This window comes from Phocoena sinus, chromosome 11, assembly GCF_008692025.1.
Source record: "Phocoena sinus isolate mPhoSin1 chromosome 11, mPhoSin1.pri, whole genome shotgun sequence".
In the NCBI taxonomy this organism is placed as follows: domain Eukaryota; kingdom Metazoa; phylum Chordata; class Mammalia; order Artiodactyla; family Phocoenidae; genus Phocoena; species Phocoena sinus.
The window spans coordinates 72,232,711-72,246,252 of NC_045773.1; the positions used below are offsets into that span (position 1 = coordinate 72,232,711).

The 13,542-nt window shown below is 40.5% G+C and overlaps 1 protein-coding gene and 1 non-coding gene across 9 annotated transcripts in view; one reads left to right on the forward strand and one right to left on the reverse strand.

The window, feature by feature from the left end:
* The window catches only part of XPO5 (exportin 5), a 52,360-nt gene that overhangs the window by 30,245 nt on the left and 8,573 nt on the right, over nucleotides 1–13,542 (reverse strand). For all 8 annotated transcript variants that reach the window (XR_004352184.1, XR_004352182.1, XR_004352181.1 and 5 more), the window contains 10 exons: nucleotides 12,830–12,906; nucleotides 9,730–9,829; nucleotides 8,767–8,850; nucleotides 8,025–8,150; nucleotides 7,030–7,120; nucleotides 4,716–4,844; nucleotides 3,024–3,142; nucleotides 1,789–1,944; nucleotides 530–571; nucleotides 116–205 (listed from right to left, as the gene is read on the reverse strand). Coding sequence is in view for 4 of the 8 variants with exons in the window: in XM_032648524.1 (XP_032504415.1) it covers nucleotides 116–205; nucleotides 530–571; nucleotides 1,789–1,944; nucleotides 3,024–3,142; nucleotides 4,716–4,844; nucleotides 7,030–7,120; nucleotides 8,025–8,150; nucleotides 8,767–8,850; nucleotides 9,730–9,829; nucleotides 12,830–12,906 (1,014 nt within the window). In the remaining 4 variants the exon portion in view is untranslated. The remainder of the gene's footprint in view (nucleotides 1–115; nucleotides 206–529; nucleotides 572–1,788; nucleotides 1,945–3,023; nucleotides 3,143–4,715; nucleotides 4,845–7,029; nucleotides 7,121–8,024; nucleotides 8,151–8,766; nucleotides 8,851–9,729; nucleotides 9,830–12,829; nucleotides 12,907–13,542) is intronic.
* TRNAD-GUC lies at nucleotides 3,691–3,762 on the forward strand. The gene has a single exon. It is a non-coding gene; the product is annotated as a tRNA-Asp (tRNA).

The window sequence follows — 13,542 nt, forward strand, 5'->3', positions numbered from 1 at the left end:
TCTGGAGTTGGGGAAGACCAACCTTATGTGAGCTATAGTTAGGTGTGGATTTATAGAGAAATGTACCCAAACTCGGCATGTCTCAGTGGCTACTTGAACAGAGTCCAGGGCTTACCAGCACGAGCTGGGGGTAGTCACGACACATCTTGATGATGGAGGAACAAGCATGTCGCCTCACATTCCTCACCGCCCGGGTCCTGGGCGCCTGGGAAGAGATATTCGATGAACTCAAAGCTACTTTTAATATAACTAACAGATGCTGCAGAGAATCACGTAAATATCTCCTTCAGAGGTAAATTCACAATTTTCACAGCTAGGGGAGTATAATCAAGTGATATTTATAGTTAGTAAGAATCCACATGTTTACTGTTTGTCCTAGAGTATCTCTAGTGCAAAACAGCCTATCATATGACTATCTCCTGCCTTTATTAACCCCGTTTGCGTATTAGAAAAATCTACACTAAGTGTTGGGTATTCACATTTTTGTTCTTAAGAAGTTAGAATTGGTAGGCTGAATTAATGATCTTACCTTACTTTCCTCAACAGTTTCAAAAGTGACAGATGAAAATAGCTAAGGGGAAGAAAAAAGGTCACTCATCAGTACCAAATGCATAAAGTATTTTACAAAGTTTCTAACAAAATCCCTAAAGTGCAAACAATATGGTAACAAAAGGGTTTTCAACTGGCATTACAAAGTTTCAGATGTTCATTTTCTCGGATAACGCTGCAAGAGGCTTGAGATTCACAATTTTACCAGCAAACACTTTACGAAGATAAAGGCCACAGAATCCCAGAACAATCTAGGCTATCACCCAAGAACTCAGCCATGGTCATATCTCCCCACTTTTTGTTAAAAGTTGAGTGGTCTACTCTCCCTGATTCCATTTCATAACTTCCCACTTACTCCTTAACCCAATGCAATGTGACTGCTGCCCTAGCCACTATAATGGAATAACACGCTGACAAAGGTCTAGAGGAACCCAATGGACACTCTCCAATTCTTAAAGAATTTCTGTGGCAACAAATGAGTCCACATTTTTGAAGTTCTCCTGGACTTTGTAACACAACATTTTCTCCATCTCTCTGGCCATCCCTTTTTTTGTTCTTTGAGGGCTTCTTCCTCAATGATGGTGACTGTCGGGGTTCTCTGCTTGAGCTACATGTCCAACTCTACATAAAACTCCTTTTTGCTAGGGCTTCACCGCTACTACTAGCATTTCTATGATGGCGATGCCTTAATTTTCTCTCATAATTTTCTGAATCTAGACCTTTAACCTCAAATAGCCATTTTAGCATGAGATGTCTCCACTGAGATATTATATGTATACTTTAAACCTAGTCCTGCAAAACAGAACTCACCCCCTCTCTGCCTTACTCCTTCCCTCCTCCTGGTCCAATATTCTCACTCAGGTGGTGCTTCACCTCTCACTAGTCACCTCAACTGGACCCCAAAACCTTTCCTCTTACAAATCACCTCCCAACCTCACAGCACACATTGACACCTCCTCCTTCAGGTACTCTTTTCTATCTCAGTGTACACGTCTACTAACTGCAATGCCACGTAGGTACCACATCTGCCTATGTGCCTTTCTCCCCAAACAGAGAGGTGGTAAAGGACAAGGCGTTCCTACTAGCATGGTGCCTGCTCCACATTAAGTACTGAGGAAATATTTGATAAATGAATAAACAACTGTTTATTAGCTTGTCTCATATACTCACAAAAACAGTTACAAAAAATAATTAGCTTAGAAATGCCAAAATAAAGTTTACAAAGGAGAGGGAGTTTACCTTAGAGAAGACCTGGGGCAGGAACTCTGGTCTGTAGGTGACAAATGGAAAGAGTGCTGAGACATTAGTGAGGACACAGGACAGGATGAGGGGATCCTTGGTGTCAAAGTTCAGGACCATCTGCAATAGCTCCACTCCATCATTAATAGGAATCTCCTGTGATACAGACAAGAAAAGGAGGTTGACATAACTGAAAACCACTTTTGCTAACGTTCCTTCACACTCTATATAAATATGGTTGTCACATGTGGTTTTACATAGTGCTTAACCCTTAAAATTCTAAGCATTACCCCATGTTATTAAAATTTTTCACAAATGAAGCTGCCATTATTAGGGATGTAGCATTACCTACGACTAGAAATTGAACAAACTCAGAATGCCATCATTTCAAACTGAAGTGAATATAAAAACAGATGAAGTTAATGATCCTAAGATCTAATTTGTTAATAAGCCATTTATGAGAAAAAGCACTGTATTTCACTTACCTTCAGGGACTTAGATTCTTTCTACAACTAACCTACAACGAGTTAAGACGAATTACCCCAAAATAAGTGATCCAATTATTTTTAATCTAATTAACATAGTTAATATAGTATATGCTCTTATCTGGTTTAATCAGATTATTCAGGAAAGAGGGACACAGATCTGCCATCATGAATATTCTGGTCAGTTTGCCATAAATTGGCAGGTATGTCTTAGATTTTCCAATTCAAGGCTTCCATCACCGTCCTCCCTATAATAGTTACCCTACTGTGGTTCACTGTACTGTCAGGCTCATCTTATTATCCCCTAAAACGAATACTAAACACCGTGGGGCTTAAAGTCAGAGAGACCTAATTTGGGTCCCAGCTCTATTTATTAGCTATGTGACCTTGAGCATGTTATTTACCCTCTCTGAATCTCAGTTTCCTCTTCTGTAAGATGCACACTCACATATTTTCCTATCCTACTGCCAATTTTAAGAAGATCAAAATTGGGGACTTCCCTGGTGGCGCAGTGGTTAAGACTCTGCGCTCCTAATGCAGGGGGCCCGGGTTCGATCCCTGTTCAGGGAACTAGATCCCAGATGCATGCTGCTACCAAGAGTTCACATGCCACAACTAAGAAACCGGCGAGCCGCAACTAAGGAGCCCGCCTGCTGCAACTAAGACCTGGCGCAACCAAATAAATAAATGAATAATAATTTTAAAAAGATCAAAATTATTATGCAATCAGCACAAGAAACAATTACTTACTTCTTTATCTAATGTTCGAAACATCTGGTTGATCACACTTTCCAAAAAAAAGGTCATGGCTTCCCACTGCACAAATGAAGGTGAGAAGATGGAGCAGAGGCTGCCTTCTCCAGTTCCAGCTGCAGGGGAACAGGGTTTTAAAACACACACACACACACACACACACACACACACACACGCACGCACGCACACACGCACTTATAAACACTGTAGGATCACAGAAGACACAGAGACCACGGGGCTGTAGAAACCACTAGGTAATTTCACAGTTGAAGGAACAAGGTAATCTAACCCTTCTCAGTCTGGGAAAAGAAAAGGAAGCAGAAAGGGATCCCTATCCTGCCTCTACCTCTAAAAACAAAACTGTCTGAATTCACCTTTGTGAGCCTTGTCTGTAAAGCCAGTTTAAGTACTGAATGAGAATATACATGTAAGCATCAAAACCAGTGCCTGGCCAATTGAGAAATATTAATTAATTTCCCCCCTCCTTTCATAATCTGTCCATGGGAATCTAAATAATTATGATATCTAAGACCATAAAGAATCTTTCCAACAAGGAATTGCTGTAAGATACAAAATGCTGTTCACACCCAGTAGCCTCATGACAACTGCAAGGGCCCTGTGCAGAGAACTGTGCCACCCTCCAAATTCACAAGTATCATCAAGTTCCCTGGTGGCCTAGTGGTTAGGATTTGGTGCTGTCACTGCCATGACCCAGGTTCGATCCCTGGTCAGGGAACTGAGATCCCGCAAGCCACGTGACGCGACCAAAATATGAAAAAGAAGAAAAGAAAAAGCCCCACAAGTATCATCAAAGGGCGTCACTTCAACAGCAAGGCCCCCGCAAAACGAATTACAAATTACTTTTCTTGCTTCCATACAGTGCTCACATTCACTAGCTTCATCTTGGTACAACATATTTGGGCCTCTGCAAACATTCAAGTTACTAGATACCAGGGACCTTTACAGTCAACTGTGAACACATAAAACTGAATGTTAAATCCCATGAATGCCAAGTAACTAGTGTACTTGGTAACTGACCATAGTGTGGACTTTTTCCAAAGCTGTGACTTACACCCTTTCCTTACAATCTTCTCACCCACTGCCTGCATTAATAAGATGACAGACAGAAGATACAGAGCACAGAGAAGTTACCTAGCTTATGCTTTTGGGTAGAGGGGGGTTATTTTGATTCTAAATAGAGTGGCATTTCCCAAAGGCTTTGAGGGGGCTGAGCGATACGGGAAACCCCTGCACTGCTTGTTGTGCCTGACTAACAAGTCACTTTTTCCGAGTTTAAGAGAAATGCCATGCAAGAACTTGGTTGAAAAGCTTTAAAAAGTTAGGTCTAGACATGTTTGTTAGATGCTGCCTGAGGTGAAGTAATAAAATCAACAAGAAACAACTGCTGACTCTGTTAGAAAAGAAAAATGAAGGCAAAACCGATAGGTTCATGGTTTTACCCTAATTTAAAGAGTTAAAATCTGGTATTATAGCTGCTTTCTCTGCCTGTATGTGCAAATGAAAAGGCTCACTGTCTAGGATGGAACTGGGCAGTGAGCAAAGCTGTTTTTGAACACTATTAGCATACTGTTTTGAAATGTGGCTCAGAGGTTTATTTCTATGTACAGTTTTGATACATAGAAATACTTCACTAATGTTCAGTCGGAAAAAGAACAAAAGAAGTCTTACAGTTCACGGATCCAGTATCAACAGAAGTTGAGAGTTGATACTTTAGCCACTCCCCAGCCATCTGGAAGCTAGTCTTGGGATCCAAGCGACATGCTAACCTCATTACTTCTCCTTGTTGAGCCCGAGAGGCTGCCAAGAGAAAGACATGAATCAATAACTGCATACAACAGATACTTAGTTAATGTTTATTCATTTATCCATCCCAGAAGGAAAACATTCAAGAGATTTTGTTTTGCAGACTTATGCTCTGAATCTAACAAATGTTCAGTAAAGCTCTGTTAACAAATCTAGCAATTTTCAAAACTAAATTCTAAGAAGCCACCATACCAGCTAGATGCTATAAGCGGCAAACCAAAAGTGGTCTCCCCTTTCTGTTGGAATTAAAAGAAGATCAGGTTGGTACAGATGTAAAATGGTATGGCTGCTGAAGAAAATGGTCTGGCGGGCTTCCCTGGTGGCGCAGTGGTTGGGAATCCACCTGCCAATGCAGGGGACACAGGTTTGAGCCCTGGTCCGGGAGGATCCCACGTGCCGTGGAGCAGCTAAGCACGTGCGCCACAACTGATGAGCCTGCGCTCTAGAGCCCGCAAGCCACAACTACTGAAGCCTGCACAGCTGGAGCCTGTGCTCCGCCACAGGAGAGGCCACCGCGGTGAGAAGCCCGGGCACCACAGCGAAGAGCCGCAACTAGAGAAAGCACGCAAGCAGCAACGAAGACCCAACTCAGCCAAAAATAAATAAATAAATTTATAAAAAAAAAAAAAGAAAAAAGAAAATGGTCTGGCAGTTCCTCAAAACATTAAACATGGAATTACCATATGATCTAGTAATTCTCTTCCTAGGCATATGCCCAATAAAAATAAAAACATATGTCCACTCAAAAACTTGTACTGGGCTTCCCTGGTGGTGCAGTGGTTGAGAGTCCGCCTGCTGATGCAGGGGACACGAGTTCGTGCCCCAGTCCGGGAAGATCCCACATGCTGTGGAGCGGCTGGGCCCGTGAGCCATGGCCGCTGAGCCTGCGCATCTGGAGCCTGTGCTCCGCAATGGGAGAGGCCACAACAGTGAGAGGCCGTGTACCACCAAAAAAAAAAAAAAACTTCTACCCAGGGGGATTTCCCTGGTGGCGCAGTGGTTTAAGAATCCACCTGCCAATGCAGGGGACATGGGTTCGAGCCCTGGTCCGGGAAGATCCCACATGCTGCGGAGCAGCTAAGCCCGTGCACCACAACTACTGAGCCTGCACTCTACAGCCCGTGAGCCACAACTACTGAAGCCTGCGCTCCACAACAAAAGAAGCCACCGCAACGAGAAGCCCGCACACCACAATGAAGAGTAGCCCCCGCTTGCCGCAACTAGAGAAAGCCCGTGCACAGAAACAAAGACCCAACACAGCCAAAATAAATAATAAGTAAATAAATTTATTTTAAAAAAATACCCAAATGTTATAATAGCATTATTCTTAATAGTCAAGATGTGGAAACAACTCAAGTATTTATCAACTTATCAATAGATGAATAAAATGTGGTATATCCATACAATGAAGTATTATTGGCAATAAAAAGAAATGAAGTACTGATACATACTACGACATGGACAAATTTTTAAAACGCTACACTAAAAAAAAGAAGGCAGTTACCAAAGACAGCACACTGTATGATTCCATTTATATGAAATGTTCGGAATAGGTGAACGGCAGAAATACAAAGTAGCTTTTCCAGGGCTGAGAGGGATAAGGGGATTGGGAGATGACTGCTAATGGTTACAGGGTTTCCTGGGGTCATGAAAATATCCTAACATTGACTGTGGTTGTACAACTCTGAAAATACAAAAAAACCCCACTGTATTATATACTATAAATGAATGAACTGTATGACAAAGAAATTACATCAATAAAGTTGTTATTAAAAAAGGGGGGGGACCAAGTTACAGAAAGCCCAGAACAGAATTAGGAATAGTGGGGTTTTTCTCTCTTTTTTAGAAAAAAGACCCATAATGTAAGATGGTATTTAATTCTAATATATAAATATAAAAAAAAAATGAGAGTGCCTTACCTTAAGTTACTATCTCTAAACTTCAATGTCCAAAGGCAGTGTATGTGTGTATATGTTTGGGGGTGTGTGTGTGTAAGAGATAAAACAATGCGTGGAATAAGTACAATCCCAGCATTCTCTGCAATGTGCAAATGGAGATTAAACAGGCTGCTGTCCAGACTTGGGGCTCTTTAATACAGAACCTGAAGGGTCATGCACCATGACTCATAACACCAGATGCCATTCTGAGACTGGAAGAAATTCCAGGCCAATTCACTCACAGTTGAAGAAAGCATTGAAGTCCTCGTCGCTATCAAAATCAAATCGAGAGTATTCACAGCTAGGGCTGTCTGTTTTAGAAGGAAAGCCCATCTGGAAAGAGAAACAAAATTGGGGTAGGGGGTGAGGATTTTCATGAGATATATGATGATAAATAACTGCTTCTGGTCTACCCCTAAGTCTACAATTTGCTTCCAGCAGGAATAATCCTGGGAGTGGTAGAAAGAGAACGTTTTTTATTTGATACTCTCTTCCAGGTTCCTCAGGGAAAATTAAATTCTGGAATTAGTTTAAGGTCTTTGATTATAAAGTTGTCCCAAAACAAAGTGCTGATACAGCTTGCAATAAGTAAAAGAATTGGAACAATTTGTCTTCTTAAATGCTGAACCCTGGAAATAAGCATGTAACTTTTTATGTTTCATTCAAAAAGTACTGAAGACGATGATGGCAGAGAACTAGAGGATGGTGTGCAACGTGCTAGGTGAATTCCTTGAGGAAATAAGGGGACCCTTGAATGGGTCCTATTCTCTGATTTTACAAATCAAGATGAAGCATCTGTCAGCTGCAAGAGCCTTGAACAGATCTCAGTGTTCATAAGCAACTCTCTATTGAGGTAATGAGCAATCTGCTTCCATTCTCCCCTTCTCATTCACCTTCCTGACCCTCACTTGGCCTTCAGAAAGTCAGACATTACTTCCTCTTGGAATCTCCCTGACTCCACCATCCTTTCTATTTTTAACCTCTGAAAAGCAACGATCATATTGTATGGTCATGGTCACTGCTCTCATCCTATCACTCTTTTTCCTAGCACTTAGCCCAATGCTTGGCATATAAGTGCTCCAAAATATGAAAGAGTAGATATTTCTTCTTGAGGAATAAAAGACTAATATGCCCAAGGAAAGGATCTTGGTGACCAAGACAGGGCTGTCAATGATGCCATCTAAGTCTTATGATGTGTATTCACCGACACTCCACGTTTTACATTCCCACTGCATACCTTGACCAAGTTAGTCATAGAAGCACGAAGATATTTTGGTATTATTGCTAATAGCAAAGGGTCACGGGATAGGATCTCATGCCGGAAGAGGGCTCCCCAAGTCATCTGAGTTGAAGAGCGCAAAAACTAAAGGGAAAAAAGAAAAAACTCAGTTTAAGGATTTGGGTTTTATATACCGAGACTATTACTTAGCTCAGTAATTATCCACTATATTTTTCCGTGGAAATAAGTATCTGTAAGACTTTGAAACTGCCCATACTGTAGTACAGCAGTAATGACTGCTCACTAGGGACTGTATGTTAATAAGACAGACTAGGTCAGGTGCAATTCCCGGGGTATGAGCTGAATTCTACCACTTTCTGTTTTATGCAAGGAATGATATAGGAACCTCAGGATGATATTACAAGGACAATCTTGGACTGGATACAATTAATTTTATAATAACACAATTAATCAGACTTTGTATTTAAAACGTCTTTAGTGGTAAATCACCTGGGACATACCTCATATCTGACTGAGCCTTATCAGAATGACACGACCTGAGGGGTAACTGCTGACCTAGACTGTAATGCTTAGCTCAGGAAGAAGGCTCAGCAACTTTCTTAATGAAATGCTACTACAGTTATTCCCTAGGGTCTTAAGAGTCACATTTTATACTTCAGCTGCTAATTACTTCAGGCCATAGCACTTGATTTTAATTTACCTAACTAAAATTTTGAGAAGTCACCTCCATAAAGTTTACCTGACTTGGATGAGTTGTGAAAGCCAGAAAAGATTCCAGGTATTTTCCAAAGTTTGCTGGTGTTTCTACATCAGAATCCACACCCTGTAGTACAAAAAGACCACTACCTTAACGATGTTGATGGGGAGGTCAGGGTAGAGAGTGGAGTAACAAATACAGACAACTTATACCCTCAAAAATTTCAGGTCTGAAAGGACTTTATACTTCCTTGTGGCCTAAGGAAGGCATCATTTCAAGGGCTAAAACACAGGAAAGCTGTTTTATCTCCTTAACCATCATGATTAAAACCTATTCTGTGGTCAAATAGTAAAACAAGAGTGTTGATTTCAGAAATCCGTATATTTCTTCAGATCTACTCTAGTCACATCTCTGTGACCTAACCTATTAAATAACCACTTGACGGTACACATCTTACGTCTGAAGTTCCATCCTCTCTAGCCATTCAAGCCACCACAAAAAGGCATAACATCAAGCGCAAATGTCTGTACCAATATCCTTTTAACACATAAGACTGAGTATTAAACATTTCCCTAAAGAAAGTTAATTCCAGGTCAATCAGACTAAAGTTTTCTTTTATGATCTAATAATACATCCTTTAGATTTGGGAAAAGTGTTCTTTATTCAAATCCATAATGTTTCATGACCTAATAGGACTTTAAAGGGTAACGCACTCGGCAGACTGAAGTTTTACAAGTACCAAAATGAACAGGGGTAGCAACATTGACTTTAGTCAGATGTTATAACAGATGTGAATGTTTACTATTGACATTAATAATTGATTTGTTAAAAAAACTATATCATTAAAACTCAATTAAAATAATTTAATCTATAGAATTATAAGAAATAATCTGTAGGGAAATGCCCCCTCAGGCTAAAATCAATGGCATGTGTCACCCCTTACACAAATATAACTTTCTAAATCCTCTCCTCAAATGGCCCTGAAACTCTCCAGAAAGTGCTCACCAGCAATGCACACAGCTGATTGCCCAGCGCACACAACACCTGACAGAGTCTCTTCAGGAAGACATAGTGCTTTTCTACCAAGCCTCCTCCGTCAGCAGTCCTGAAGAGGAGAAAACAGTGTGATTAGCAGCCCATCAAGAGCACCAAAGAGAGTCCCATGGAATGGAGCTGTATGTGGTCTGTGCTCCAATATTCAAATTTCAGTTGACTATTAAAGTTAAAAAAAAAAAAATCAAAAAACAAAACCAACCCAAAAACCTCCAACCAAACACTGAAAGATCGATGAGGAATAGGGTTCAATGCCATCTCATCCTTCAAGAGACACACTAATTTTGGGTAATGCAGTCCTTGAGTACTTTGGGATAATATTGTAAACTCTGAGCATGACTCCACAAAGCAATATATATACTTATATGCATAAAAACTGCACAAAAAGACATTGGTTGATACTGAGGAAGGACTTAGAGAGATCTCTAGGGGAGCATGCAGTAATTCCTCACACCACTGACAAAATCAAAAGGACTATAATCAAGAGAATGAAAAGACAAGTGACAGACTAGGAGAAAATATTTGCAAAAGACACATCTGATAAAAGACTGTTATCCAAAATATACAAGAACTCTTAAAACTCAATAAGAAAAAAATCTGATTAAAAAATGGGCCAAAGGCCTTAATAGACACCTCACTAAAGAAGACACACAGATGGGAAATAAACATATGAAAAGAAGCTCCACATCAAATGTCATCAGGGAATTGCAAATTAAAACGAGATAGCACTATACACCTATTAGAATAGCCAAAATCCAGAACACTGACAACACCAAATGCTGGTGAGGATGTGGAGCAACAGGAACTCTCATTCATTGTTGGTGGGAATGCAAAATGGTACAGCCCCTTTGCAAGAGAGTTTGACAGTTTCTTACAAAACTAAACATACTCTTACCATATGATTTAGTAATCACACTCCTTGATAATTACCCAAAGGAGCTGAACATACAAAAACCTACACATGGATGTTTATAGCAACTTTATTCATAATTACAAAAATTTGGAAGCAACCAAGATGTCCTTCAGTAAGTGAATGGATAAATAAACTTTGGTACATCCAGACAACAGATTATTATTCAGTGGTAAAAAAGAATGAGCTAACCAAGCCATGAAAAGACGTGTAGGAACTATAAATGCATGATACTAAGTGAAAGGAAACAATCTGAAAAGGTTACATACTATATGATTACAACTATACAACATTCTGGAAAAGGCAAAACTATGGAGAAAGTAAAAAGATCAGTGGTTGCCAGGAGTTTGGGTGGGAGAGGAGGGATAAACAGGCAGAGCACAGAGGATTTTTAGGGCAGTGAAAAACCTGTAAGATACTATTATGATGAATATATGTTATTACACGTTTGTTGAAACTCAGAGAACGTACCCATAAAATGTATAACAGCAAGGTTAACCCTAAGGTAAACTATGGCCTTTGGATGAATTTGATGTGTCAATGTAAGTTCAACAGCTCTAACAAATGTACCACTCTGATAGGGGATGGCTATAATGGAGGAGGCTATGCATGCGTGTGGGCAGGGAATATATGGGAAATCTCTGTACCTTCCCCTGAATTTTGCTGTGAACCTTAATCTGCTCTAAAAAAACAAAATCTTTTTTTAAAGATGGTATTAAAAACGTAACTTGGTATCTCATTTCTGCAAGTCATTTAGTTCAGATCAGTAATCACTTATGTGCTATTTTAGAATGCAAATACCCCTTTAAATTAAAAAAAAGATTGTTTGGTGGCAAAACCTGACCTACAATGATGTAGGATGATTTGCACTAACAAGAATTAATAAGGGGGCTTCCCTGGTGGCGCAGTGGTTGAGAGTCCGCCTGCCGATGCAGGGGGCACGGGTTCGTGCCCCGGTCCAGGAAGATCCCACATGCCGCAGAGCGGCTGGGCCCGTGAGCCATGGCCGCTGAGCCTGTGCGCCCGGAGCCTGTGCTCCGCAGCGGGAGAGGCCACAACAGTGAGAGGCCCGCATACCACAAAAAAAAAAAAAGAAGAATTAATAAGGACTGGTGTGGACAGCAGCCATATTAGCGTGTTCTGGAGGCAGTGCAGTATAACATAAAAAGCATGGGCCTCAGGGTAAGAAAGACCTAGGCTCTAGTGATGTTGAAGGACAGCGTGGCATCATGGTTTCTAGTGCAGGATCTGAAGTCTGACTTTGAATCACAGCTTTACTAACCAGTACCAGTAGCACAAATGGAGATGGGACACCTCAGTGTGAATGTCATAGTCTCTAGGGAACTAAGAAATGGGCCCTGGAAACAGTAACTACAGTGGCCACCCAAAAGACATGTAGTATCCATAGGAAAGAGCCATCATAAAAGCTATGTTAGAACGGACAGCAAGAAATTTTAAGTAATATAGATATATTACTGTGTCTCACCGAAAGTGAAGAAATGGTATTGAAGAAAAATGGGTGCTGTGACAGTTTCAACTACTGTAATACACAGTTCTACCTGACTCCCTGGTAAGAAAAACATATCAGGAAATGCTTTAACATTTTTCAGAGCGATTAGAAGCAAAATAAGCAGAAGCCACTATCTCAGGACATAGAATGTTTTTACAGAATTTATACACATATTTCACATTGACCACATTGTTCCTGCTGCTTCCTAGAGCCTCAGCACTTCAGGCATTGATTACTTTGACAAGGAGAGAGGGAGGAGTGTCTCGAGTTCTGCAATCAAGGAAGGCCCTGGGACAGACTCTGGTCAGATCAGAGCATTCTCTGGCCTAGTCACCAAGGCTACTAGGAGGCTCAGGGATCATCAAAAGCAGACAAAGAGAACCAAGGGGATGAGCTGTCTGGGGAGAATGTGGAAAACTGCGAATGTGAGTGGATGCTGAGTCAACAGCCACAACTTATTTCCAGCATAAGATCTTCAAAAAGGTGAAACAGTCCCTTTAAGAGTGCCTGATTTTCCTATTAAAAACACAGTCCACTGACTGCCAACAGTCAAACAGGAACTTCAGATACATCCAAATGAGATACAAAAATGACAAAGAAATTAGAAAACACATAGAAAAGAAGATACTCACTGCGCAGCGGAGAGTATATAATGCATGGCAACATCTCCAAATAAGACCATCAAGGGCTTCCGGTCTTCCAACTTGCCCTAGACCCGATTTTAGGGAAACACAGGTAATAACTATGTTATTAAAAACCTCCAAGTACTAACAACTTCTATACCTATAAAATCAAATATACTGACTTCCTAATTTCTCACATAGCCCTGGGGCTAACTGAACACTGAAAAAAACGTCTTTAAATCCAAACCTGGATAAGACTTATATTTTAAAATGTGTTGGGCAATAATGATGATATGAAAGCAAAATAAATTACATCTGAAAATAACATTCTCCTGGAGAAAAGAGTCACAATCCCATCTGTTAGCCAAGACAGCTATAAAGCCAGTAGAGTCACCTTCTACAATTCTTTGACGTAACACTATGTGAGTTTTAAACTTTAACATTACGCTTATACAGTTTCTTGAGCATGAAGTACCAAGATTCACAGCTCTTTCAAGAACCAAGTAGCCCTACAAATCTCTATATATCCTGACAATGGATTCCTAGGATATCGGCAAACTGTTGTCCAAAAGGTTGGAGGCAGGTAATTAAGTTGGTGTCAAGTAAAACAAAAAAACAAACAAAAAAAACCCAGACCTTTAAATGTCTTTCACCACAACATGGAATTAAACACACATATGCATCACTCAGAGACTGTCAAAGTCAGTGTGAAGCGGTAACTT